Genomic DNA, 26,748 nt, shown 5'->3' on the forward strand with positions numbered 1-26,748 from the left:
CAACTTAAGCTTAGGAAACATTCGGGAAAATTTCTGTCATTCTGAACCAAATAATAAACTGCACTGTAAGCTTTTAAGTCAATTCCTTGAAAGACTAAAGTTTTATCATTTAAATTTGAGAAAGAATAGTATATAAAATCAACATGATTAGCTAGTGCTAGTTACAATATGTAAAATTAAGTCTTTTTTTGTTCTTCCATCCAGGTCATTGTACACCCAGTGATAAATATAATGATAAAAACATACTAGAGTCAATGTCTGACCTTCTTCCAAGAAAGGTAAGTGATGCTCAAGTCCTGCTTGAGAAGAGGCTCTATGTATTTACTGGCTTGAATAACTCCCTGACCTAGGATCTTCCCTAAAATCTGTTCTTTTACAATTAGAATATTTAGTGTACAATAGGCTATTGTCATTACTATAATCTGTACAGATTTAATTAATTTTTAATGCTAAAATCAAACTAATTGCTCTCTTCATTGCAGAAGGTAAAGCATATAAGATATGCACACAAACATGTATTTAATATGCCCATGTTGCCTTATTAAAATATGGGTTGTTTCATCTAGTTTTAATATTTAAACAAGGAACAAGTGTTCTTTGATGTAGTTCTGATATCCAAGTTGTTAGTGTGCTTTTCCTTACTGATCTAGTGTGGAATATAGTCTTGGTGCTATTGGAAAACCTGTTCTGAAATAAGACTTTTAATGACTAAGTGCTTTTAATGACTAAAGGTATTTATGACAGTTGAGCAAAATCTTTCCTAGCATACAGTAAGTTATCTTAATTGGAAGGACAGAGGCATTTTCTTATCTACTAATTTTTTCTCTTATAATCAGCTAATTTAAAACATTAATTAAAAATTACTAATACTAGATCATGTCAACCTCTGGCCTAAAAGGTTTTCTATATCATCTGTTGAATTAAAATGTTTCTAGGATTTTTCTTTAGGCACTTAAGTTTCAGAAAGCTATTAACTGACATGTTGAATTCAGTTCCAAAAATATGTATTTCCTTCATAAGCACATGCTTTTACTAGAAGCAGGATTTCTTAAGAATGCTGGTTTTATTCTGATTTATGCTATGAAAAAAATGCCACAAGGGAACATACAAAATCCACAAGCCTAATATAAAACTATTATTGTGCAAGGGTCGCATATAGAAATTAGAGGGGTGTTCTCTGTATTAAAACCTTGTCAATGGACCTTGTGTAAACTCAGCCTTGTGAATTCATGTTTTTTTAAATGAAGAAGTGGAGAGGTAGACTTAAATAGTCAGAATAGCTACAAATGCTGACAGTTGTTGGCATATTGCCAAATACTCTCAAAGTTGATGAGAAAGCACATTAAAATTTGCTTAGATTGCTGTATATGCACTAATATCCTGCCAAAGGAAGGATATTGTGGTGTAGGTATTTCTAACAGGCCTAGTCAAACAACAGCGTGCTAATGTAAGAACTAAGCAGGTAAAATAGTTACAGAGTATTGTTTTCCTCTTCTGTGTTTTCCTTTTTCTAATAACTTCAGGATGCAGAGTTGAAGACTGTACATTCCTGGGTAAGCCTGTGTAAAACGATGAAGCTCCCAGCTCCAATAAAAGCATCTGCTGAGAGCTTCAATCAGTTCAGGGATGCAGTATTAAAGAGGAGTGGGCAAGTGCAGGAGTCCAAAAGGTCTCTTGTGCAAACCGAGAGGGAGCTGCAGAATCTTCCACAAGAAAACAAAACATTTGTAACCACTTCTGTGTAAGTATTATTCTGGTTTCTGCCTGTATGGTACTGGAGAGCTTAGTTATTCAGGAACAAGGGTTTTGGGTTAGGTAATTGCTACATGTCAGGTGAGACTGGGCAGCTGTACCATGCTAAGCAAAACTGCACATCCAAAATGCACAGAGCAGCTTTTTCTCTTCAAATCAGTATTATTTCAGTGGTCAGAGAAACTTCCCAGGAATTTCTTTCTTTGTTGTTGCTGTTAGTTTGCTTCTGGATTTTTTTTTTTTTTTTTAATTGAGGGGAGTTTGAGGGATTTTGGTCCCCTGGACCACTCATGCCCAGAGTTCATATTTGCCCTATTTCCCTATACCTGTAGCCAGGAATGTCCTCATCTTAGTGCTCTCCTAAGGGGATGCAGGATAGTCCAGTCTTTGAGAGCATGTTGTTAACAAAGGTATACAGGGTTTCCAGAGTGCACCACTTCATACAGCAGAATTCTCTGCATTGCTGTAGAAAAGCACCTTCAATACGCCCCTGATTCCCTTGCTGTTTGCAGCTCCTGTTTCAGGCAGTGCCCTGAGGTCTGGGCCATGCTGAGTGGGATAAATGACTGCCTACTAATTACTGCATTGCAGTAATATCCTGGAGTTTGTTTGCCACCTTTTGGAAAATGTTTGCAATATTTCCCTCTCCAGTAGTCTGCTTTTTTTCCCTTGCCTCTTTCACCCTGTGAAAGATAAACTTGAGCTGGTTCTTAAATTCTCCTGCACTTGCCCATTGCTGGTTGTATTAGAATAAGTCAATTGTTTAGATTGTTTTATTTTAATAATCACAGCATTTAAGAGACTTAAGAGTATACTCCTGTTCAGAAGTTAGTGAAATCTACCTCAAATAACTAACTGACAAGTAAGAAGGTAGAAAAAAACATCACAGGCCAAGAAAGCAACAGAAAATAAAGAATTTAAAAGGAAGTGTATATAATTTTGTGTAGTATATCTATAAATCCCGCATGCATACAGATTAGAAATGGGACACAGGAAACATGAACCTACTACAGCCCAACAATTGTGTGCATATAACTCTTGTGAAGGGAAATCACTATGAAACAATGTGAAAGTGCCCACTTTAAGTGCTGGGCACTGATTTAAATTATTTGCAGAATTTTATCAGGTTGTAATTTAAAAAAAAGAACTTTTATCCTATACAGATTTCTTCTCCTGTCTTTAAAGGGGCCATGAAAGCACAGGATCGGATGCCATGGCAGTGACAGACTGTGAGCTTGAAAAAGAAATACATGAGAGCAGACTGCCCGAAGCTCAGCAATGTATTCTTGATCAAGACCGTAACTTGGCTAGAAAAATGGAACAAGAACGCAGAAGGAAGGAAGCAGTAAGTTTCTGGCTCTTGCTAAATTACTTTTTTTCAACTTTACTAGAGAATAAACAAATATTACACCAGGGCTTTATTTCAAATGATCTGAATGACTGGAAACAACAACCTATACTATCCTAAAGAGTTAGTGCAGAAAATGCAATAGGAAACTCAAAGTATGTCTTCAGGTGACATCATATGAAAAGCTATCTGCTTGGTCCTAGTACTTTCAGAAGCTTAGAATAATTGTGTGGTAAAATAAAATTCTGAAGAGGAGTCCAGGCCCTCTAAATAATTTCAAACCTTGAGTGTTGCAAGCTGTTAATCCTCCTTAATGTGTTCCATGTCAACAAATGTGCTAGTCATACTGTTCTGGTGTGAAATACCAGGCCTGAGCCTTTTTAAAACTAACTGGTTTTATTGGCAATAGTAATTAATGTTTTCTAATTACTACCTTTTTAAAGAATTCATAGTGCTTTACAATGGAATGTAAGTACTAGTGTCAGACCATGCTTTCATCCTACAGGTCTTTTTTGAGCATTTCAACAACTGCACACTCAAACTTGTCATAATAGACATACATTTTTTGAGAAGATACTTTATAATTGTCTCTTAAATCATTAAGTATTTGACCTGCATAGTATCCATTAATGTCTGACTGCTGTGAAAAGACATTTGTTTGCTTTCTTGCAGACATCTTGGATAATTGATGTGAATCTGCAGAGAGATATTATGGCATCTTTCGAAGAATATCTTGAGTGAAAGCAGTAGTTTATATAGAATTTAACTTCAGACTACTAAAAAGAGCACAGTTTTGTACTAGTTAGAATGTTAAATATTAAAACCACTTTAAAGTTCTTCTCTAAAATGCTTTGTATTAAAAATTGTTCACTAATACCTGAAGTGTCACAAGATTTATTTCTTTTCACTGCTTGTTTATAACATGTAATCTGTTCTGCTGCACAGTGGAATGAAGTTATTAATTTGATTGCAGTTTCATTTTTGTGTATATCTGTTAAAATAAAAAAAAAATCACTTTACTGTGATTTTAAAAAATCACTACTGTGACTCACCTGTACAAAATCTGGGCTGTGACAAGATCTCTCTAAGTGTGATACTGTCTAAGGGGAGGGAGGAGGTGTAACATTATTTGCAATCACAAAAAAAACTTCCATTAACTCTTTAATTTCATCAGTAAATCTGATCTACTTGCATGTGTTTTAAGGCCCAGATATGTTAACATAAAATACATTAAACACAATATTTAGCTAAGGGTGCAAACATGTTTGCCACATAGTTCTAGCTGTTCTCAGGGAGAAATTATGGCAAACACTCCAGTTCAAAAAATTTTCTGATTGATGCAAGATGATATTACCGTCAAAAAATTGTCTGGTAGAAACCAGAATGTAAAGCTACACATGCTTGTTGATTATATACAGGCATGGGAAATAAATATGGGACAAATAAAACATTGTTTTATGGAATTAATACTGAAACAAAATGTGTATTACAGAAATGCTGGGTGGAAGAGGCCCCCTTCAGACAATCTAGTTTAGTAGTCTCCAAACCCTTTTTGTCATGTACTCTATCATTTAAATATTTTAAGTGTGGACTCCAAGCATGTATGTTTATTAATTTATAAATTACATACAATATTCCACTGTACTAATTTTTTTTTGCATTACATTATAATATTTTTAATTTCTGTTTTATTTTTAACCCTGCTTATTTATTATTTTACTTTGTAATTTTAAAAATTGTATTCAATATTTTCTTCTCACACTCCACTTTGGAGACTACTGATCTCATTGAGCCTCCCACTTTAAACTCTCTCCCAGCAAAGAACTTTGATTTGTCAAGTTCCTGGATGACTGGTAACACTGCCAGTTGTGGTGAGGTTCTGCCACAGACAACCAAACTAAGTAACCTAAGTGAACAAAACTTTCTACAAATAACTGAATTTTCAGGGAAGACAATAAATTGCTTCTAAATTCAAAAATGCCAGCTAAAGCATGCCCAGAAATGATACCTGGTCTTTCAGATAGCAGATTGATGAGTTAGTGCTAGTTCCAATGTATTTATTCAATATAGTCATGGGGTCTTCAAATTCGGCCATTGCTGGAATGGTATTATTTCATTCAAAAGCACAAGAAGAGTGTGTATGGCAAATACTGATTGGGCCAGCACCCTTTGCAATGTCCAGGGATGTGCTGGCCTGGAGGCATGTTCAGGTGTACCCTGTTTGGGATATTTGAGGATTTGGCTAGGACAGGGATTTGGGATGAAAGGTTGTAATGTAAGTTATGCTGTTAGGATGTCTCATATCCACATCAAAAGTGACCTGCCTTCATTTATAGTTTATACATTGTTAAGAGTTATTTGTCCTGTAATAAAATACTGCAGTTCACATCCAGGACTCTCTACCTTGCTTGGATAGACTTTCTCTCTGGGTTTATGCAAGCTCAAGAGCTCTTGCTTTGGAAACAGGAGGTGATAGGGGGAAGGGCAAGAATTCCTTCTTAGCATTTCATCCATTGGATACAGCTATATGGGCATTGCTGGTATGAACTGGTGCTTTTGTCCCTTCAAAAACTAGTTCCAGCTTCCATTACTCTATACTGTCATGATGGCTTAATGTCAGTGCTGCTAATGCTCATCTGATAAACCCTTTATTTGCAACCTCCAAGTCACTTGGAGAGGATAATTGGTTCCTGTCCCTAGACAGAAGGCTGAATCCAGAGGTAAAGGAGTAACAAGCCTCTAAGGACTGTTTCCCCAAAGCCATGAACATGCTCAAAGATGCAGAAATACCACTTGGGTACATGCCCCCCTGCAAACAAGCTGCTTAAATAAACTGTTAGTTACCTAACAGATAAAAGGTGTGCCAAGTTGTGTTACACCATTAATTTACCTATCATTTGTGAAAACAGATGCTTTAAAGTATCACTTGTATACTATCTATGCTAGTAGGTTGTATCTAGATGTAAATGAAAGATAGTTATTAGCTTTAAGAAGTTCCTCTGTCACTAATAAATGGAATATGGTACCTTTCTTATTATCAACTATGAGTTAGTCAGGCTGGAGGCAGAGGAAGAATCAGTGATGTGCAAAGTTGTCCTCTTTTGTCTCTCATAGAATCAGGATTAGTTGAGCTGACAAAAGATAAACAGGCAGATGGCACCTTATGGAGGGCAAAGCACACTGTCAAAGCACGTAAGATTGTCTGCCCTGGGGTTGGTCTGGCTTGGCACCCATTACAACAATAATTTAGAGCAGAAAATGAGAAAATCAAAATGTAAAGACAGAAAAATAATTGTCAAGGCTCTCAATTTTTCTTATTCATATGACAGAAGATTCTAAACTTTCTTCTGCAAAATCTTGGAAAACATGTGGAAGGCATTTGCCTCGTACAGACACATTTGCTACACATATGTGGACAATGTAGTCCTAGAGTACAAAGTAAGTGTTCCTAAATAATAGGGAAATTCTACGGCTTCCTTGGAAAACAGGACAGCTAAGGGAGCACAGGTGGTGCCCAGAAATCCTGCATTAGGTTGTGCAGCAATTTCATTGTGCAAACACTGCTCAGAACTGCTCAGTCACCAGCACTAGCTTCTTCACACCTCTAACACCAGATCCATATCCACTACCTCAAGATAGCATAACTAAACTCCATAGCCAAAAGGTTTGTATAATTTAGAAGTTTGACACAACTATTGAGGTAGTTAATGATGTATAAAACAAAAACAGATTTGATTCTATTCTTCTGAAAAAAATTGCTCTGCTTCTTTCTTTGTACAGAACTACTGCATAGCTTAGCCAAATACCTTTGTATAGTAAGGCACATCATGGTTCCATCTTTATTCCTTCTTGTAGTCTAGATGACTACAGGAATTTTGTGATTGCCCTGCCTAAATTTTTCGTCAACCTTTCTTTGAAGGCAGGTCATAGCTTGTGATCAGTTTCAGGATTTCAAACATGTTTTCCAATTTCTCTTAGGGGATGTTTTCCAGTAATTAATTATAATTACTGGTTTGTTAAGAAATTTATGGCTACCATGATATAAACAACCGCATTGGTTGTTTTGCTCCTGCCAAACTTCCTAATTTATCTAATTGGGTCACTGGTTTACTGAGGTATTCTTCAGGGAAAATTCTGCTGCTGCTTAGTCTGATATTGAGAAGTTGCAAAGGCTTCTTCCCTACAAGAAAGGTCATTAGCACCAAGTCTGATGCATAAGAAATTAGCTGTATGCTAATCCTAGGGTTGGCAGTGTGAGTAATCTGAGCACGAAGGGAAAGCTCAGGCTCGGTAGGCATGATTCATGCAATCCTACTGGAGTCTGCAGAGGTCGGTGTCTGAACTGAATCATCTGCATCTGATGTTCCTTCTCTTCTTGCCCAAGAGAATGAGGGAGCCTTAAACAGCCCTGCACCTTTTTCCCCAGCAGACTGATAAAGCTCCTAACCTTAAGTTTGTAAGGCTTGTGTTCAGACAAGGAGCAGGGATCATGAACAGTGTTATTCAGCATTGGCAGCTGGTGTAGATTACTGATATTTCATTTGTGTTATAGATTACAGAAAGCTTGGCAGCTTTTTGCAGCTACGTAAAATGTTATCTTTAGTAAAAGAAAGTAAATTCATATTAGGGTTTTAGCCTGTTTAAACTTTTAAATTCATAAAAATGCAGTAACAGGCCATTTTTATAATTCATTTCTGCTACTTTAGTTAATTTTATTTGATTTTTCTAAAAAAGGAAAAATTTTGACCTTATTGAAACAAGCATTAATTCTGTCACTGCCTTCAAAGGGCCTAGGATTCAATATCAGTGTCTATATTTGTAAGTCTGAATTTAGAACAAGTAGGAGAAAGCATTTGGTATGTTACAGACAAAAGTCATCTACAAGCTGTGTTCCATGCATAGTGAAAAATTATATATATTCTATCTGCACACATGCTTATCCAATTTTTTTAAAACTAGCTCATTGAATCACACATCTTAGAGTTAACAGATGGATGGTGTCTTTGTACCAGCCTCTACTTGCACTGCTGGACAGAGCAAAAATATTTATTGGAAGTTAAGTTCTCATCCTACAGTGTCATCTGGATCAAGAAAAAATTTTGGTTTTCAGAGAATTTAGCAACTCTGCTCTCTTCAAATGGCAAGAAGCTGCACATAGACCTACATATGAGCTGTGACTCTCATATGGCCTCCAAAAGTCCTGAACTTGCCCATATCCTCTAGTCTGAGAAGCAATGGATCTAGGAGTAAAGGTGAGCAGGCCATGCAGTGAGTTAGATCAGGACTTGACATGCAAGCTCATTTATACTTTTCTGGTAGTCAGCAAATACCTTGTCCACATTTTGTTATCTTCTAGAGCTAATAAATGGTACATTCTTATAATGTACTTTTACAACCTGTAAAACCAATTGTTTCATATAGTTACACTTGTACTTACAGTTTTGGATTACATGAGCCATTCTAGTCTTAAATTACCCTTTACCCTGCATATCAGTAGGTTAGTAGGAGACAGACTGGAGACTTTCTTCTTACCCTGGCATCTGTGGCCTTGTACGAGACAGTGACCCCTTGGCGTATGCTTGTAGTGATGTACTAATGGGCAGGCAGGGACTGTTCAGCCTCTCTCAACCCTCCAGAGCTGAGATATCGACACAGACTTAAGTCAAGTTTAGGTCATTTATCTTTTTAAGAAATATCCACTAGTATTAGCATATAATAGCTAAAATTGTAAATACGTTTACAAAATCACCTTTGAATGGGTAATGGTGAAGTGGCAGTGAAAGAATGCAGTCTTGAAAAACACTACGGTGCGAGTTATCCACCTCTGGCACGGCAGTAAGGTAAGGGCGCTCAAGGGCGCGCTCGGAGTGTGCAGCGCGATCGCTGCCGGGTCCTGGGGCAGCCACGGCGCGGGGACGGCCCGCCGGCCGCAGCCGCTGCTCCCAGTGACATTCCCAGCGCATCCCGATGTGTCTGGCGGCTCTGCCGGAGCGCGCAGGTGACACAGCCGCGCCCCGCCGCCCCAGGGACGGCTTCTCCCTCTTTCATCGCCAAATACCTGGGGAGCAGAGCCCTCCTTGGCCAAGCCCTGCGCGGGCAGGCGCGACCCCAGCCGCAGCGCCGCCGCCCCCGAGGCACCGCCCGGGGCCCGGCGAGCCCCGGGACGTGCGGGCGGCCGGCGCTGTGCCCGGCGCTGTGCCCGGCGCTGTGCCCGGCGGCGCGGGGCGAGGGCCGCGGGGCGGGCGCGCCGCCGCCGCCGCTCCCGGTGCCTCCACTCGGGCGGCTCCTGGCGGCGGCGGCGCTCCGAGCCCCTCCCGGCCGGCGGGGACGGCGGCGGCGGGGCCCGATGGCGAGACCCGGCGCTGCGTGCCCTCCGCCCGCCCGCCGGGTGATGGTGGCCGCACGGGCGCTGCTCTTCTGGGCGTTGGTTTACAGCTACTGCGGGGTGTGCGCCTGCATCGCCGGGCTGCGGCTGCTCTGGAGCATCGGCCGGCGGCCGGGCGAGACCTTCCGCTGGGTGGTGCGGGAGAACCCCCCCGCCTGCCTCAACGACCCCTCCCTGGGCACTCACTGCTACGTCCGTATCAAGGTGAGGGCGCGGGCGTGGGAGCGGGCCCGCTGGGCGCGCAGGCAGGCACCCACCCCCGCGCTCTGCATGACACCCTTGCCTGCCCTGCCGTGCGGGTGAGCTGTGCACGGCAGCCCTGCCTGTCCTGCCGTGCGGGTGAGCTGTGCACGGCAGCCCTGCCCGCCCTGCCTGCCCTGCCGTGCGGGTGAGCTGTGCACGGCAGCCCTGCCTGCCCTGCCGTGCGGGGTGAGCTGTGCACGGCAGCCCTGCCCGCCCTGCCGTGCGGATGAGCTGTGCACGGCAGCCCTGCCTGCCCTGCCGTGCGGGTGAGCTGTGCACGGCAGCCCTGCCTGTCCTGCCCGCCCTGCCGTGCGGGTGAGCTGTGCACGGCAGCCCTGCCCGCCCTGCCGTGCGTGCTCGCTCAGCTGCGCGCATCCAGCGCCTGACTGCACTGCCCCGGCGAGCGGTGCCGTGCCCGGCCCGGCTACGGGGCCTCAAGGCGGGAGGATGCGGTGCCCGGTCAGCCCGGGAGCGGAGCCCTGGGTGGGCGGTGAGAGGTTCCTCGGCCCCGGGTACCCCGCAGCCCACCGCTCCCTGCACTGCCTCTGCTCTCTCTGCTATTTACGGTTTGCCCAGTGGCAACGGGGAGCTCGTGTCGAGCATCAGGGAAAACGTAGAGCAAGAAGCTAATTGCTGTCCCTCAGGTTGTACCGTTTAAGCAACCAGTCAGTTTCTGTTCTTGTCTCAGGTCTTTGTGATTTGCTTCTTTACTAAATGCTCTAAATGAAGTTTTATTAACTGGGTTTCTTTTGCAGCTATAGGTAAGCATAGAATGCATAGCAAGTTTTCTAAGTGCTATTTTTCATAAAATAAGCATAAAGATCTCTGTTCCCAGGGTTCTGTGCAGATGGTTTTGTGCGAGGCAGTACTAATATAAATTAGTGAGCCTCCGTTTGTCATGATTTGCTTGTTTTCTTTTGCTAACATCATTAGGAGGCATGTGTGGGCTTTTTACTCATATGACATATTCTTTTTTTCCAGTACCACAAAGCAGTAAATGAACAGGCTGCTGTGGAAGTGAGAGGGGTATGACAGTAATAGAAGAGCATTTGGGGCCAAATCGAATTGCTGTCAATATGACAGTTGATCACTCATTTCAGGAAATAACAAACTCTTGCTGATGGATAACAGTAGGCTAATGGATTACTTTCCAAACACATATATCCTACAAATCTATTCAGATTTCAATAAAACAGACAGTGCAACATCCTATGTCTGTTCTGGGGGTTAGAAAAAAGGGTACAGCAGGAACTCAAAAAGTCGATGGGCTTAGTTTGGGCCATGTGTTATCTAAACTGCTGCTGTACAAGTGGGGATAGTATTTTCAGGAGTAAAGGGAGTTCCTTAAAGCAACAAATAGATTAGAATAAAAACATGGAGGGCAAATCCCAAGAGGACACCGACTGAAAGAAGCAGCATGGAGGAAAGCTTACCCATTACTCACTAAATGAGAAACTGTGGAAGAAGACTGAGAAACTTCTACTTTTTAAATAGGAAAGGATTAAAGGCAGAGTGATCTGGAGAATGATACAGATAATGTAATGTCCCCAAAATTTAATAGGAATTTATTTTTACCTCTAGGGACTTCAAATTCATTGGCATCCCAGAGGTGAAATATCAGTGTAATTAAGGGCAAAACTGAGAAAAAGTCCATATTATATCCAGAGCAAATATAAAAAAATCCAAATAGTTCCCTCTTCAGAGCCCTTTCAAGAATGAGAATATAAGTTAATGGTTTTGCAGCTCATTAGTTACTTATGAGTGTAAAGATATCTCAGACCATTTGAAGCATCTTTGGCAGGAAAGCCTTTTTTCATGCATTTGTGATCCTTGCCTCTGATATTAGCTCTTTATGTATAGCAAAGGCATGGGTTTTTTCTTTCTTTGTTGAAGTAGCAGAGACAGTGCAGGCTTTGACATTTGTTCAGGAGCTGTACAACCCTTCTTCCTGCAGTTTCTTTCACATGACTTCTAAACAGTATTTTGTGAGCCAACTCCCAACTTCTGTATCTATTTCTGTGTCAGAATTCAGTAAAACCTCTAGGTCATAATCACAGTTTATTTAAATTCTACTGGATTTGACCTTCAGTCAGTGTAAGCTTGTGTACATCCATTCACTTCAATAGCATTCAGCTTCTACAATAAGTAAGTTACCTGCTTGTAATTCTCATAAGATCCAATTCCTTAAAAGATGCATCAGAAACTGACTATTGACAAGGCAAAAAGAAGATTATAACATTAAAGCTTAATTTTCTGAAGTGAGTCTGAAACCTAGAATGATAAAAACTAGCAAATATGTCTTGCTTTCTGGTTACTTAGTTTTGATTGGTTTTGGTTGTTAAGAATACAAGTGGTCCTTTATCATGCCAGAATGCAATGTGATGGTTTTAAATAGTTGCATAATCTTACCAGCTAGCTGAAAGATTGGAAGTGCATTTAAAGTATTTTGCATTTTAAAGTCCTTCTATAAAGTACATGACTGGTGTCTGTGTGACAGCCACGTGCTTGCTGTGACAATAACCTGCATTTCCCAGTGGCTGTGCTCTGTCAGAAGTGTTCATGTGCTCAGGGCTGGGCCAGCACACAGGCACAGCCTGGCAGGTATTGTGGCTGGCCCTTCCTGGAAGAAGCTGAGGTAGGTGTGCAGGGCATGGGATACTCAGCATTGCCAGGGTGTAGCAAACACCTGATCTCAGAAGAAAAGAAGGCTTCAGCTTCAAAACTGATAATTTGATATTTTTTTAGGGGCGATGTATTGTTTCTTAGAATATGGTCTGAAACCATCATCATTCTCAAATCCCAAAGCAGTAGTTCTATGCAGCAATAAACACACATCTTTTTCTCTTATTTTAGGATTCAGGGTTACGATTTCACTATGTGGCTGCTGGAGAAAGGGGCAAACCACTCATGTTGCTGCTTCATGGCTTTCCAGAATTCTGGTAAATCACCCTTCACCATTTTCTATTATAAAAGAGGATGCATAAGATATGCAGGATGAACAAGGATGAACACCTCTGCATAAATATCCCCAGTGTAATCCCTTATATGTATTTATGAATAGTAATGGCATAAAGTTTCAGAAGGCAACGAACCATTGAAACATTTTTTTAACTGCTGCATCCACAAAAAAAAAAATCCAGACTAACACAAACCAACCATCTTTTTTGTACTGTCAATCCATTTTTCCTCAGCTATGTAGCCTTTCCTGCAAACTTTGTGAAGGAACTGCTAATTTTAAACAAATTTCCTGTTTGGATAGTACTTGTGCTATATGGCTAAACTTATGAATTATAGCAGAGAGCATTAAAATAAGGATCCATTATATTTTAAGTGCAATCAGGATTGAACTCCATTTATTAAAAATACTACGCATTAATTTTTAACTGGGGGAGGGGAAGAACTATGAGTTCTATAGGCTATTGTGCAGCCTAATTTCAGAATCTACTCAGGGAAAAAGGTTCTATTATTAGTTCATCACAAGATGAATGATGAATCCAACCCAATCCTAAATGTTTGTTTATAACAATGAAAAGCAGTCATGTGTCCAATGATTTAACCAAATTGCTCAGGCTGTCGTTGTCAGGTTTAACTAGTGAAGCATGGCTTACAGAACTTGCACAGAAAAAAACAGTGAGGGAATAAGGGCAGTACTAATGCCAGAAATACAGGAAGGTAAATGATCCTTTTCCTTACCAAACTCAGCTGTGGGGCTAGAGGCCACTGCTGGAGCTGTGATCTCCCAGTCTGTACTCAGGTCATACCATGCTAAACTGACCCAAGCAGAAGAGAGGTCAGATCTCTTCCCTCAGCAATTTCCCCTAGGTACTCTGTCCCAGGATGATGGGACAGAGACACATTTCTGTTAAGTTAAATTTTCAAAGAACGATGTTATTCAAGGAATAAATTGCTATCTAAAATTATTAAAGCTGTAAACTTTGATTGAAAGGACAGTTAGATGGGCCAGTGCATATTCTATTCAAACATTATGCATATCTTGCATAAAGCATATTCTAACATAGGCAACAAGACTACAGCTGATTTCCCCTATGGGCGAATAGTAATGGATAAATTAGCATTTTATGTACATATTCTACTGAGATTAGGTATATTATTTTTAAAAAGCAGAAAGTAATTCTTACCATTTTGAATAGTGAGTCACGATATAAGTGGCAGCTACTAGACTTTATTGTCTGACTAGTCAAAAGGGATGAATAAAAAACCCCTTATATAGGTCACTGGGACCACCAAGACTTTCTATCACTGTTCTAGTCTGTAAACCAGTCATATTGCCAATATTTGTGTTAGGTTGTTCATTCACTCAGTGAATACTTTTTCATTCAGAAATAGTGATTGTTCTGAAAGCACAAGATAAAATAACCACCATTTAAGAGAGATGTAAAGCAGCATCAAATTTGTATTGTTTGTCTAGGGAAACAAGAAGGATATTATCCACAATTACAGTTCTTAATTTTAATAAATCCTCTGCCTTCAAATGTCCCAAGGTTATAAATAGGACAAATATAACCAAGCAATACTGACCACTAAGAGTGATAGAGAATGTCTGAAGGTGACAGATCACTAAAGAATGTAACACACCAGAGCCAATGAGTGTTTTAGATGCATAAGAACTTGAAAATCAATATATTGTGGAAGGTCAATAATAAAATACTTGAAACTGGACATACTGTGATGAGGCATACATTACTTAAATGTAATGTGATACTTAAAAGTTGTGTGTGAGATGCTACATTTTATACTACTTGCCCTTTAGAAAAAATGTGATCAGAAAGTCTCAAAATAGATTAAACCTTATGAATGTGGAGGCATTCACAGCATTTCCAAATTCTGCTTGCAAAGCAGTTTTCCAATGGCTATATATCATATGGAATAAAAGGGTTTATTTGAATATAAAACCTACCCATTTGATAGGTCAGATATTTGGAGACTGATGGATGTTGTGAAAACAGAGGATGAGAATAGCTTGTAGACATTTTCTGAAAACAAAAATAGTTGATTTATTTATTTATGGGCCTGGTTCTTTCTTCTTACTGAAGTATATAGAATAGCTGCAACAGTTACCATGGCAAATTCAGCTTCCAAGTCATTATATAACACCTTTAAAAAATTCATTCCTGGGCATCTCAGCTAAACCTTGTCTTTGCATTATATAGCACTGAAATGAAAATGTTCTGACTGTTTTGTTTATATGAATACAGATTCCTATCACTGAGTGTTCCTGTAACCTTATTTAAGTTCAAAGTCCCTGATAGGCTGGAGGCAAAGGTAAAGTGGAAGAGCCCATGGTCTGATACAGACACTGTTTGCATCAAGGTAGAATTCTGTGCATCATACTTAAAACCACCGCTGATCCAAATGTTACATATCCTTTCTCTGAAACTTGAAATAAGCAGCAGTAAAAGCTAGATCCTAGCACAGAGGAATACAGTCACTGTTATACATGGCCAGAAGGATCATGTTTTTCATACATCTTTCTAGTACAGTGTAAGATAAGACCATGTCTGTCTTGGTACTGACTACTCTAAAATTTATTTGGTTTCAATAAGAGCTGAAGGACAGGTAGTTCTTGCAGTTTAAGACCCACCATTTTCTTTTTATTTTTGCTTAATAACACACACCCAACCACTACATACAGTTACGGAGTGAGGAATAGCCCAGGCCTTTGCCTAAGTTCTTGCCTTTGTATGCCTTTTGATGTATGTAATGCTATCACTCTTTTCCATAGAAACACAAGGCTTTGATTAGTACCAACACATTAAGAGAGTTTGTTCCTCAACAGTTCTGGTACAGAGACACATGAAACCGTACACAGGATAAATCCTATAAACTTCAGCAAGATCATTTGTTTTTAACTGGATTTCTTTCTTTGGTTTATTTAGTGTGCAAATTATTTGACATGCTTTTTCTGAATAGGAAAAAAAAAATCCAAAACATGCCTGTGAGTAAGCCAGGGAGAAGAAAAAGCTTTTCAGATCTTACTCTTTTGATGCTACTGTGGCTCCAAGGATAAAACAGAGTAGTCCTCCCTATATTCAGGTTTATGCCTGCTTCCATTGCAGCAAAGGGACTGTGCCAGACCCAGGAATTGTTGAAAAACCCTGGCTCTGGCCATGCCCCTTTTCTGGCAGATGCACTTTGTTACTGGGGAATTCAAGACAGGAGCACAAAACTACTGCAGCCACAAAGGACCATCAGCACAGCACAGAAAGGAAAAAGAATCTCATAGCAAAAAAAGCCATGCTAGTTTTCCCTCACATATTTGGGTGAAAAAGCATTGACTGTGTTTTTGGTATCATAATGCTTGACCTTGTAACTCCAATTTTTTTTTCCCCTTTGTTAGGTATTCTTGGCGCCATCAATTGCGGGAATTTAAAAGTGAATATCGAGTGGTGGCCCTGGATTTGAGAGGTTATGGAGAAACAGATGCTCCTCCTCACAAAGAAAATTACAAGTTAGATTGCCTGATAGCAGACATAAAGGATATTTTGGAATCTCTAGGTGCGTTAGTAGAAGAAAAACCTACTTGACTCAAAAATTACTTGATTTTCCAGGAAAAGAAACCCACATAAATATCTAGCACTGTTGTGGTTTGTTGTTGTTTTTTGGTTTTTTTTTTAATATATGCATCACAGAGGTGTATAGATATAAATTTAAGGATACGAATATTTCTTGGACAATTATAAATGAAAAAGTGTTGTTTTCTAATTACAATGTGTATGTAAGTAGAAGCAATGTAAAAATGATTTTTTCATCAAGAATTTTGAAAGAAAAATTCCTATGTGCTGTAAAATCCAGCAGTACAAACCTGTGGTCTTTTTCCCTAAGAGGTCTTTCGTCCTAACCACTTGCACTTAGTGGATAATATTCTAAGAGTCTTAAAGCACTTGCAGACCAAGGAATTTATATCAGATTACATTCTTCTTGCACAAACAAGACATAAGAAATATTGTAGGCTTTACAGAGATGGTGAGAGTGCATCTGCTGTATTGGGAAAAAAAGAAGCCCTCTGAAAATACTACCCTCTGCACAATACTACTCCTGCTACTCCTGTCAGTTCTCAAGGGCTGAATCACTCTGTCTTACACAGCAGTGAGAGCAGAAGGGACAAGGGGGCACACTGCTCTCTGTGGCAAATACACAGCATAAAGGTCTAGAGCTGAAGTGCAAAATTTGCCACTCCAGTTCAGTTTGAAGTGTCCCTGTTTGGGTGATAAATTGTAACCCCTGGTGAAGGATATTTCCCTTCCATACCAAGATCAACGCAAGGGATTAGATTGTCATTCTCTGAAGAATTATAATTCCCTGGATACTCTAGTCATAGTAAAACAATTACTGCATTTCATATAAAGAAATAATAAAGCACTGATTCAAGTTCTGAGATTTGAATTTAGGATTTGCTTTACTTGTGATGTTTGAGTATTGGCAAAAGATTGGGCAGGCAGTCCTCACACAGTGTTGACATTTTCCAGCCTTTGCTGGTTGTGTTAATCTCCATGGTAACACCATGGTTATGCTTGAGAAGTGCTCTCAGCATAATTCAATTTCAGAGGGATTTAAATTTTTTGGGGAAGATCACTTCAGAGCCTTGTTATCTTTGTTTGTCCTAATCCCAAGATAAATTCTTTTGGAGGACTTGATCATATCAAAAGTGCTCCAAAAGATTTCTATCCAAGCGAGTTTATAAGGTTTTTTGACAACTGTGTCCAAATTTATGTCAGAATTCTAAACATCTTGGCTTTTATATGTTTCATTTGTAGTCTGTGTGCTCAACATTCCAGTCCTCATTGAGGATGATGGTATCTGACACTAGAGTATGTTGTTTTCCAGCAGTAGTTAAAGGAAGAGTGATTAAGCTTTCAAAACACTTGGTCACTATCTTGCCCATGCCCCTTCTATTGCTGCTAAAATACAAATTTTATTGATGAATTAAGTATGTGAATGTCCAGAACTTATAGAATTGCCAACAGAACAGCTTACGGAGAAAAGCTACAGGCCTCCTAAGTGTATAAATGGGAGTGTTTACACATGCTATATATATATGGCTATTAAGTAGAATGCCCACTTTTGGCATAATGATGCCACTGAGTGCTTAGATAACCTCTCATATTTAGAGAAATACATTAGGATTGATTTTGTTCTGGAGGTGGTCAGGAGATTGCTCGTCTGCAGTTTCAAATTTTAAACTCCCTAAACATGGCAAATGTACATGTGTTATAATGACTGCAGAGTGAACTGGCTATCTGACCCTGCACTGGCCAAGACGTGAACAGAGAGACCATCTGCATATTAAGTAACTTTAGGGTGATATGGAGGTAGTAGAGTTAAAGTTGAATTAAGTCCAATTAAATACTTTGACATATTTATAAATTTTTAAACTATAACAGTGCTCTATTTTTTCTGACCATTAGTAATGGAAGTGGTGCAGTATTGAAGCTACACGAATAAATGTGCTGAAACACCTATTTAGCCCAATAATGATTTTATTGTACGAGCTGATTTCTGTGGATGCTAATTCCTTTGAAATAAAAGCATGTGTCTATGTTTATGTGGTAGGATACAACAAGTGTGTGTTGATTGGCCATGACTGGGGAGGAATGATCGCTTGGTTAGTGGCCATATGTTACCCTGAAATGGTGACTAAGCTGATTGTGGTTAATTTCCCTCATCCTTCTGTATTTACAGGTAAGTTTCACAGTAGTCTTTGTTAATCCAAAGTATCTGCATTTTGGTTGTGCTTGCTTTGAGGACCAACAGCCTGCCTCAGTAGATGAGCTGCAAGTACTCTATGGCTCTCACATGGCTAGACTGTATTTTATGAAGCAGTAAGATATCAAGTATTTATTTAACTTTTGAAAATAAATTCATTGTAGGAAGTGGGAATATTTGCAACCAAAGTTACAGATTTTTTTTAATCCTTGAGGGTCCACAAACAAGATTTTCAAACACACAAATATGTTTTGTTGCACTTTATCACTGTTTATCACTGTTGTAAATATCAGGAAAAAATTCCCAAAGAAGGACGTATATTGTATTACAATTTAGTAAAGGCTGCACTGCATTATTGAATCTGCATAAGCCTGTCTTTGTATGAATGTGAATCAGAGATTAGAATTACATCCTGATTTAGGTGACAAGTGACAATTTATGATCTGGTACAATATTCATTGGAAGAAGTCTTTCCAGGCTACTTAATAGAGCTCAGGAATATACCAGTACTTTGCTGAAAAAGGACTTGTTTCACTATTTGTTGTGTGATAGAGCTGAGTTTGTCTACTACCCAGAACTACAAAATATTTCATAGGAATTATATAAACATTCAGTAATGTAAAGGGAAGTACTATCTCACTAATTTGAATTTTTGCAATTGATGCCCTTACCCTATCTCCATTTAAAAAGTCACCCCATTTCCCCATAAATAGCTAAGAATATTCAGCAGAGCTTTAATTTTAATTTCAATTGAATGTAAATCTGACCTTACACTGTGGAATCAGACACACCACCCATATTTGTTGTTCTCACAGTGTTCTTGGGTACCTTTCTAAGATACTAAAGAACATTTTGCCACATGTTTAATCCGCACTTACCCATGGAAAGCACGTGAGCTCTGTTTAGCACGTGAGCAAGCAGAAGATTTTTGCAGTGTTTTCAATGAGAGCAGGAGCGAGCTGTAGAAAAGATAATTGCATTTTATTATAGTATTTGTTTGCATATTTGTTGAACTACAAAATCTATTCTGTAGCCTAATGAATTCTCCCTACATCAAATTTATTCTACTGTGGATTAAAAGAAAATACACAGTTTATAAATAGTACAGAAAAGTGATCAGTGCTGACAATGGTCCATCAGGAAAAATATAATAGATAATGCAATTTAAGAATGTACAAGTATGAAATTTTAGAAGATACCTAACACCTCAATTTCTGTTGGCTTAAAACCAATTTTTATCCACTGTCAGAATTAATATTTCAGAGATATGTCCTGTGTTGGATATGTGGTTTTTACATTCCTAAATTTGCGCCTGTAAAGGAAAAGTTCTAGACTTCCTAGTACCTGCACACATTGTGTGCTTGCTTTGAGGAAGTTAGGTATTCGAATGTCAGTTTTGACTCTTTAAACTCACTGAAGACACAGATTTAAATTTAAAAAAAAAAAGTCAGTGCAAGTTTGTGATAGAGATAGATAGATAGATAGATAGATAGATAGATAATAATTTTCTTTTACTATATATGCTCCTATGTCTTTAAAAATGACCGTAAAAATCTTTGACTCTATGTAACCTTGATTATAGTTCTTGCAATTGCCAAGAAGACACTGTTAGAAAAATTCTATACTTCAGTGAACAGTAGTGATGCAATCTTTAGAATGCCAGTCGATCATCATCTACAGATTTCTGTGCATCACATCATTGATGAGAGAAATACCTATTTATGCCTTTAATTTCATATCTGGGAAAAAAATGCTTTGGACTAGCTACACAAATAGATCTCTAAGTGAAAAACTATCATGCAATTAAATTCTCCAGTGCTGCTGTCCTCACCTATTCTTTGGCAAACTTTTGTTTTGCTGGCTGTTTCTACTAACATTTATAGAAGAAGTATCTTCTAATGGCTACATCATATATTTACTCCTGAAACAATAATCATCTTTTGTCACACAGCATACTTTAATGTAATATTTTTAAAACATTCCTTTAAGTTTAAAAAATTGTAATATTACTAGTAATTTTGTTTGAGCCATCAGTTTTCATTTTTAATTCATGGACATTTTTGTTTCAGAATACATTCTACGACATCCATCACAATTGATTAAATCTGGTTACTACTTCTTTTTCCAAATGCCATGGTTTCCTGAATTCATGTTTACACTAAATGATTTCAAGGTGAGCAAAATGAATGCTCTTGTTTATATATGTAACTGTGACTAATGGAATAATTGCCACCTACATTGATCCCTTCTGATGGAGTTGTAATTACTGGAAAAAAATATGGAGCCTTCTGATTTTTCTTCTTAAGCTTTATATAAAGTAGCACACCAGTACATAGAGTCTCTGAGATTAACTCTTACTTCTGCATTTCTGGGAGGTGCTGAGGGAAGTACTTTTGCCCTCAGCATTGCAGTGCATTACTCCACCTGAAGAGTCAGCTGGTTTTACTTGTGCCCATACCAGTGGGACACAGCTGGTGCCTGGGGACTTCCTGCTGACTTATCTGAAGCTCCTGTGTGCAGTGGGACATCCTCTTATCTCTCAGAGCTTGCTACAGGGCAGGCAGTGCGGGAGGCTGGGCACTGCACTCAGCCGGGTGATGAATTGTGCCCGAGAAACCAAGGCCAACATTTTGTATAACCTCAAATATGAGTAGGAGCCAATAGAAAAGGGCAACGGTGCAGGGATACACCCTCCTACACACCAACAGCCCCAGCACAGCTCCCAGTGCTGCACACACAGGGCACAGCCAGCTGGGAGGTCATGAATCCTGCCCTGCCACCTGCTGGGGTCCATCCCAAACAAAACTAGGTGCCTGCCACAGGTAGCAGGTCAGGATGCAGTAACTTGGTAATACTGGTATTTCTCTGTACTTGATTATTCTATAATAAGTTATACTTGAGATGTTTACTTTGTGCTTTACGCATAACTCTCTAAAAACTCATTTGAACCATTCATTGTACTTTGAACATAAACAGATTTTATAAATATGCATAAACAGATTTTAGAAAGATGTTTTCCATGTTGTCCCATTTTCTAACTATCTTACATAATATTTTTTTCTTCTTGCTTTTGTAGGTTCTGAAAAGTTTATTTACCAGCCAGGCCACTGGAATTGGAAGGAAAGGCTGCAGATTAACTGCAGAGGATATTGAAGCTTATCTCTATGTCTTTTCACAACCCGGAGCATTAACAGGACCCATTAACCATTACAGAACTCTTTTCAGGTCAGTGTAATATTTCCAAGCAAAGGAAAATATTCTAGAGAGTCCCCTGGAGCCCAGAAGTGTTACTGTGGCTCCTCTCCTGCTGCTAAACCAGGGGAAAACCCCAGGTGTGTTCCTGAAGCCTCACCAGGTGGGCACAGGCCCAGTCCAACAGTGAAGGCCAGGTGTGTTCTAAGAGGTGTCCACACAAAACGGCAAAACAAGCAGAGTGCACAAAAGGAAAGTCTTTGTTTCAAAATTTAATAAAACAAAGACTTTTGTTCATTCACAGTCCCCATGGCAATCTCACAAATCCACCTCTAAATAATACTTTAAAAATTAACATCAATTAATTGTTTGCATTTACAATTCATATTATGATAATATCTATCAAGATCTTACTATTATATAATACTATTAGATGATATGGTATCCAAGTATGCCATACTTGGATGCCATATCATCCCTCACTTGCAATTTTACAAGACCCTATCTGGCAGAATTTTATTGTGTTTAGGCTATTTCTGTTTTTCAGAAAGGTGGGAGAGGTTTTTTATAACTAAGCCTAAAACTAACCTAACTTGGTTTGGGTTTGGCGGGGTTTTTTTATTCCTTTATTTGTCTTAGCAGACTCACTTCATAGAGTATAACAGAGATAGCATCATAATAGGAAGTATTTTTGTGAGATTAATATTTATTTTCTCAAACAGCTTTCTGACAGTTTTAACTTTCCTGAAAGGAGTTGGATTAGCCTTAGAGACTGACATCCTCTTTTTTATCTACCAAAAACAGGGCCAGAAGGTCTTAACTCTGCATATATTCTACTTACAGCACTAATTTGGACTAAATCAAGAAGAGTGGCATTGAATTTGTTTTTCCTTTATTATCTCCAGTCTTTAGTAGTGATAAATGTCCTTCATGCTTCTCTAACAAAAGACCAGCTTCCCAATATTCTTTAAAACAACAATTCCCTTCTTTCCCTAAACTCAGGCAGTAATGCTTGAAGTAGCATAACTTTTCATTTTCCATAGTCCAAATTTACTGCCACCTTTATTGCTCTTTCTGTGTCATCCATGCTGTCGCTGTCAGGAGAGCAATCAGCAGGGAAAACACAGTGAGGAAAACAGGGACCTGAGCTAGGTGCTGCCTTGTACAGGCTGAGCCAGAACTGGAACGAGGAAGCAGAAGGCTAACCCCAAACATGGCTGAAATGGGGAATAAAGGAGACGGCTGTGCTGGTAACAGTGCACTTATTTAAAGCTGTGCAGAGAGCAGCCGATGACATCAGCTGGCATGTCCAAGGGCCAGGGGCTGCCTGGCTGCCCCGGGCTCCCCAGGCCTGCAGGAGCCCTGGGCAGGGCTGATGAGGAGCTCAGAGGCGTCAGCGCCCCCAGCCCTGCTCGTTCCATCGGCCACAGCCCCTCGCTCCGCTGCGTGTGCACATTAACCAGATGCTCCTCTGACAGCAGTGACGTGCCTGTGACAGCTGAATTGCTCTGAGAGTCACAGACAAATGGAAGAGTTGTGAACATTTAAACTATTGTTTCAGGCCTTTTCAGACTCAAAAACAAAGTGTAGTATCAAAGTCAGAAAGTATCTTCACAGCTATTAATTCCTCTGTGTGTTTTGTGGGTATGTTTGTGCATTGTTTGCTTTATTCTTCTGATGAATAAAGCAAGAAGAACTGCACTGAATTCAGAGAATCTTATTTAGGTGCTTATCAGCCACGATGAAGCAGGCTTTGGACTGGAACAAAAAGATCAGTCACACAGTTCTTCTCACCAGTTCTGATGGTCACGCCCTATGGGATGGGAATTGTTAAATATGAAAACTGGATTGGAATTTTCCTTTTCCCTCCTCTAAGTCATTAAGCAGCACTTGGATGCTGATGACTTGTACTGACCAAAATTCCCAGTGGGCTGATGCTGGTGACCTATGTGTTAAAGGGTTCGACTCATTGCTATCCACTTGGAGGTTTTCTTCAGAGACTAATTTTTCTGGAATGCTATTTCCAGAGAGGTGATTAAAATAACTTACTTCCATCCATCCCCAGCACATTTTTTTATAAATAGCACAGTGGTCATTTCTTTCCCTATACATTAAATTATATAAAACAAATAAATTATAAAATTATATAAACAAATATACAAACATTTTGAGAATAAATTCATAAAGTTTTTATATCATGCTTGGTTAAAAGACATAGGTAAGAAGCTGGAACTTGAATTTCTTCTGATGCACCATTTGTTTAGAAAATAGCATTAGTTCTCTTGTAACAGTTAAGAAGTACTTGACTGTTTACAGAGAAACTGTATAACAATGCTGTATGAAAGTCTGTTTTTCAAAGACTGTAATATTTCATGAATGGAAATTCCCTTTCTAAATGAGAAATCTGCACATTATTTGTTATTAAAGGCAATTTCTGGAAAGTTCAGGAATTATATAATTTCCTATATTCCAGACTGAACAGAAATATAGTGTAGTTCATAGGCAATGAAAAGTGACAAAAAAAGCCTGTGAAAAAAAGCCTGTAAAAAGCCTGATAGAGTTTACCTAAGTGAGGCTGCAAACCTTGCAAGGTACAAAACAGTAAACTGTACAGTAGTGAAAAAACACACATTAAAAGTGAAAATTTCCAGTATACTGGATTAAAAGGTAGAGAGATTAGTCTCAATGCACGGAATCAGGTATCAGATTATCAGCTTTTAAAATTGATACTATGAAAAAGCTGTGGTTCAGTGGGTGAGGTCAAGTTGTTTGCAAAATGAGATTTAAATCCATTGGTAAAAAGGGCCATTTTAAGAATTTTTTGAAATCATCAATCAAAATGAAATTATTATCTAAAGTGATCTTTTATTAGCATTTCTTGACTTTGCATGTAAGTACAGAGGAAGAATGTCTTCAATGTCTCATTTTATTTGTCTTACTTTAAACTAAGACATGTCACCTTCTTTGTCTTGCTCTTTTTACAGAGCATAGTCTCTTAACTAACTCCTAACTTTACAACTAGTAATTACATAAGTCATAAAAGTTTATTCAGGAAATCTTTTTCTATACATTACTGGTTTAAAATAATCATGTTTTTACATTAATTCAATAAAGATTTGTATCTGATCAGATGGAATTTATTTTGAATTGTCACAGCTCATCTGTCACCGTATGTGGCTAAAAGTAAGCAATTCAAGCTTAGATAATTTTTTTGGCATCTTTGAAATATGCTGGAATAAATTCCAATAGGTTAATGCTGAAAAGCCTTTCATACTAGCTACTTGCATCTTTCATGTCTATAATATGAGGTAATATTTATAAAATTAACAACTTTAAATAATGGTATTAAGAAAAAAATATTAAAGTTTGAGTAAGTCATTTTGATAGAACTTGGAGTCACAGTGGTTTTTTGATATTGTAGAAGATATTGTGGCACCTAGAAAGTTTGCAATGAGATTCACTGCATTGATTTCAAAATCTGTATTGAATATGGCTTGGTGAATTTTTATTAAAGTAAAACCTAACTAAATGTGTTTTATTTTTAAAGCTGCCTACCTCTGCAGCATCATGAAGTTATCATGCCAACCCTGCTGTTATGGGGAGAAAGAGATGCATTTATGGAAGTTGAGATGGCAGAAATTACAAGGATTTATGTTAAAAATCACTTCAGATTAACTATTTTGTCAGAAGCCAGTCATTGGCTCCAGCAGGATCAACCTGACATAGTGAACAAGTTGATATGGACCTTTCTTAAGGAAGAGACAAAAAGAAAAAGAGAATAACTGTTTGTACATGTTTTAAGGGGTCTAAATAAAAGCTCTTCAGATTTAAAACCTAATTGTTATCAGGGCCATATTTCCAGCCTGCCTTCTATTTTGAGCTCTGTTAGAGAAGTGTTTTCATTGTACTGTACATTTGGACACTAATCGTACAGCTAAAAGAAGTGAGTATGAGAATATACGATACCAACATTGGTTTTACCTGTATACTTGTATTTTGCACATAAAAACACCTGCCTTAAAATACATATGTATTTGTACAGAAAGAAAATCATGGAAAGTTGCTTGGTTTTGTTTTTTCCCTTGCTTTACAGTTGTAATGTGTGGTGCCTTTTACAAATTTATAATGAAACAATAGAGTGGTGCCATACTGAAGAAAGTCACAAGTTTTCATTCTAGATTTGCCTGAATTTTTTTAATGTATTTTACCATTAAACAGTAACTCTTTTTATCTATATTTTAGCATACTGAACGATTGAAAATTTTCTGGGTATGTTTCTAGTCTTCAAGTGAATAATGATCCGTATCTTGTTGTATTGTTGAATGCAGCTGCTTTGCGCAATGTGTTTTTCTTTCTTGACTAAAAAATGGGAAACCTGTACACTCCACATGTCTGAACAAGAACAATGGAAAATTTAGATATAACATGTATCAAATTCACCTCTGTCTAATAAAATGCAACTTATAAGACTCCCACTACTTTATCTGACTTCTTGTGGAGAGATTTGCTGAAGCTAAGAACTGTGTTTGAATAGCTGAAGTGTCTAGTCTAGCATTCAGCCTGGACAGTCATGATACGATTGTTGTCAATTCTTGAAAATAATGCCTCATTGTTGGCATTATCCTTCCTATGTCAGCAACTACTGTTCTTGTCTCCAAAAACTGCTGCCCGGTTCCTGTGTTTATAGGAGGAAGAGACACGGTGATTATGGACACAAAGGGTAGAATTAACTTGCATGTGATGGCAGGGGAGAAGAAAACTGTATGCTAACTACAAAGGGAAACAAAATAAAAATACGAGACCACAGAGTAGGAGTCACTGCCTATCAGCTTTCCAAAGACTCCTCTGCACCTGCAGAGCAAGCGCAGTGCCTTGGAATCAAAGGTGCAGGAGAGCCCACTGAGGGAAGCATCAGGGCCAGGCGAGCCTGAACCAGGTGTCCCACCAGAGCAGGAGAGATGCTGGGGAGCCGCAGCACATCGCCACACTCTTTGGAGTTATGGGATGTGTTATGGGAGCAGTCCGTGCCCAGCGTGGCCTCGGCAGGAAGCACCAAGCGGCGCTGCCCGCCCAGACTGCTCTCGTCCCCTTCGCGAACCTCACA

General features: G+C 39.0%; 3 protein-coding genes across 4 annotated transcripts in view; 2 read left to right on the top strand and 1 right to left on the bottom strand.

Annotated features, from left to right (window-relative positions):
• Positions 1-5,492, top strand: part of BRDT (bromodomain testis associated) — a 28,213-nt gene extending 22,721 nt beyond the window's left edge. Inside the window, exons 17-20 of one of the 2 annotated variants that reach the window (XM_085586436.1) lie at positions 205-278; positions 1,524-1,741; positions 2,938-3,097; positions 3,773-5,492. In XM_085586436.1, coding sequence (XP_085442562.1) covers positions 205-278; positions 1,524-1,741; positions 2,938-3,097; positions 3,773-3,841 — 521 coding nt within the window. In that variant the 3' untranslated portion in view covers positions 3,842-5,492. Of the gene's footprint in view, positions 1-204; positions 279-1,523; positions 1,742-2,937; positions 3,707-3,772 lie in introns of those variants that run through there. The other variant, XM_085586435.1, reaches the window with a different exon arrangement.
• TGFBR3 (transforming growth factor beta receptor 3) overlaps positions 1-26,748 on the bottom strand; it is a 184,025-nt gene that overhangs the window by 156,983 nt on the left and 294 nt on the right. Inside the window, exon 2 of the mRNA XM_077785442.2 lies at positions 19,331-19,411. The gene's annotated coding sequence lies outside the window, so the exon portion shown is untranslated. The remainder of the gene's footprint in view (positions 1-19,330; positions 19,412-26,748) is intronic.
• On the top strand, positions 9,384-26,119 carry EPHX4 (epoxide hydrolase 4). The gene is made up of 7 exons (XM_021526313.2): positions 9,384-9,689; positions 12,582-12,667; positions 16,087-16,244; positions 18,300-18,428; positions 20,522-20,625; positions 21,529-21,677; positions 25,192-26,119. Exons 1-7 carry the CDS (start codon positions 9,447-9,449, stop codon positions 25,424-25,426), a joined length of 1,104 nt encoding a protein of 367 aa, XP_021381988.1. The 5' UTR covers positions 9,384-9,446; the 3' UTR covers positions 25,427-26,119.

The sequence above is a fragment of the Lonchura striata genome, chromosome 8 (genome assembly GCF_050655825.1).
Source record: "Lonchura striata isolate lonStrDom1 chromosome 8, ASM5065582v1, whole genome shotgun sequence".
Classification (NCBI taxonomy): Eukaryota; Metazoa; Chordata; class Aves; order Passeriformes; family Estrildidae; genus Lonchura; species Lonchura striata.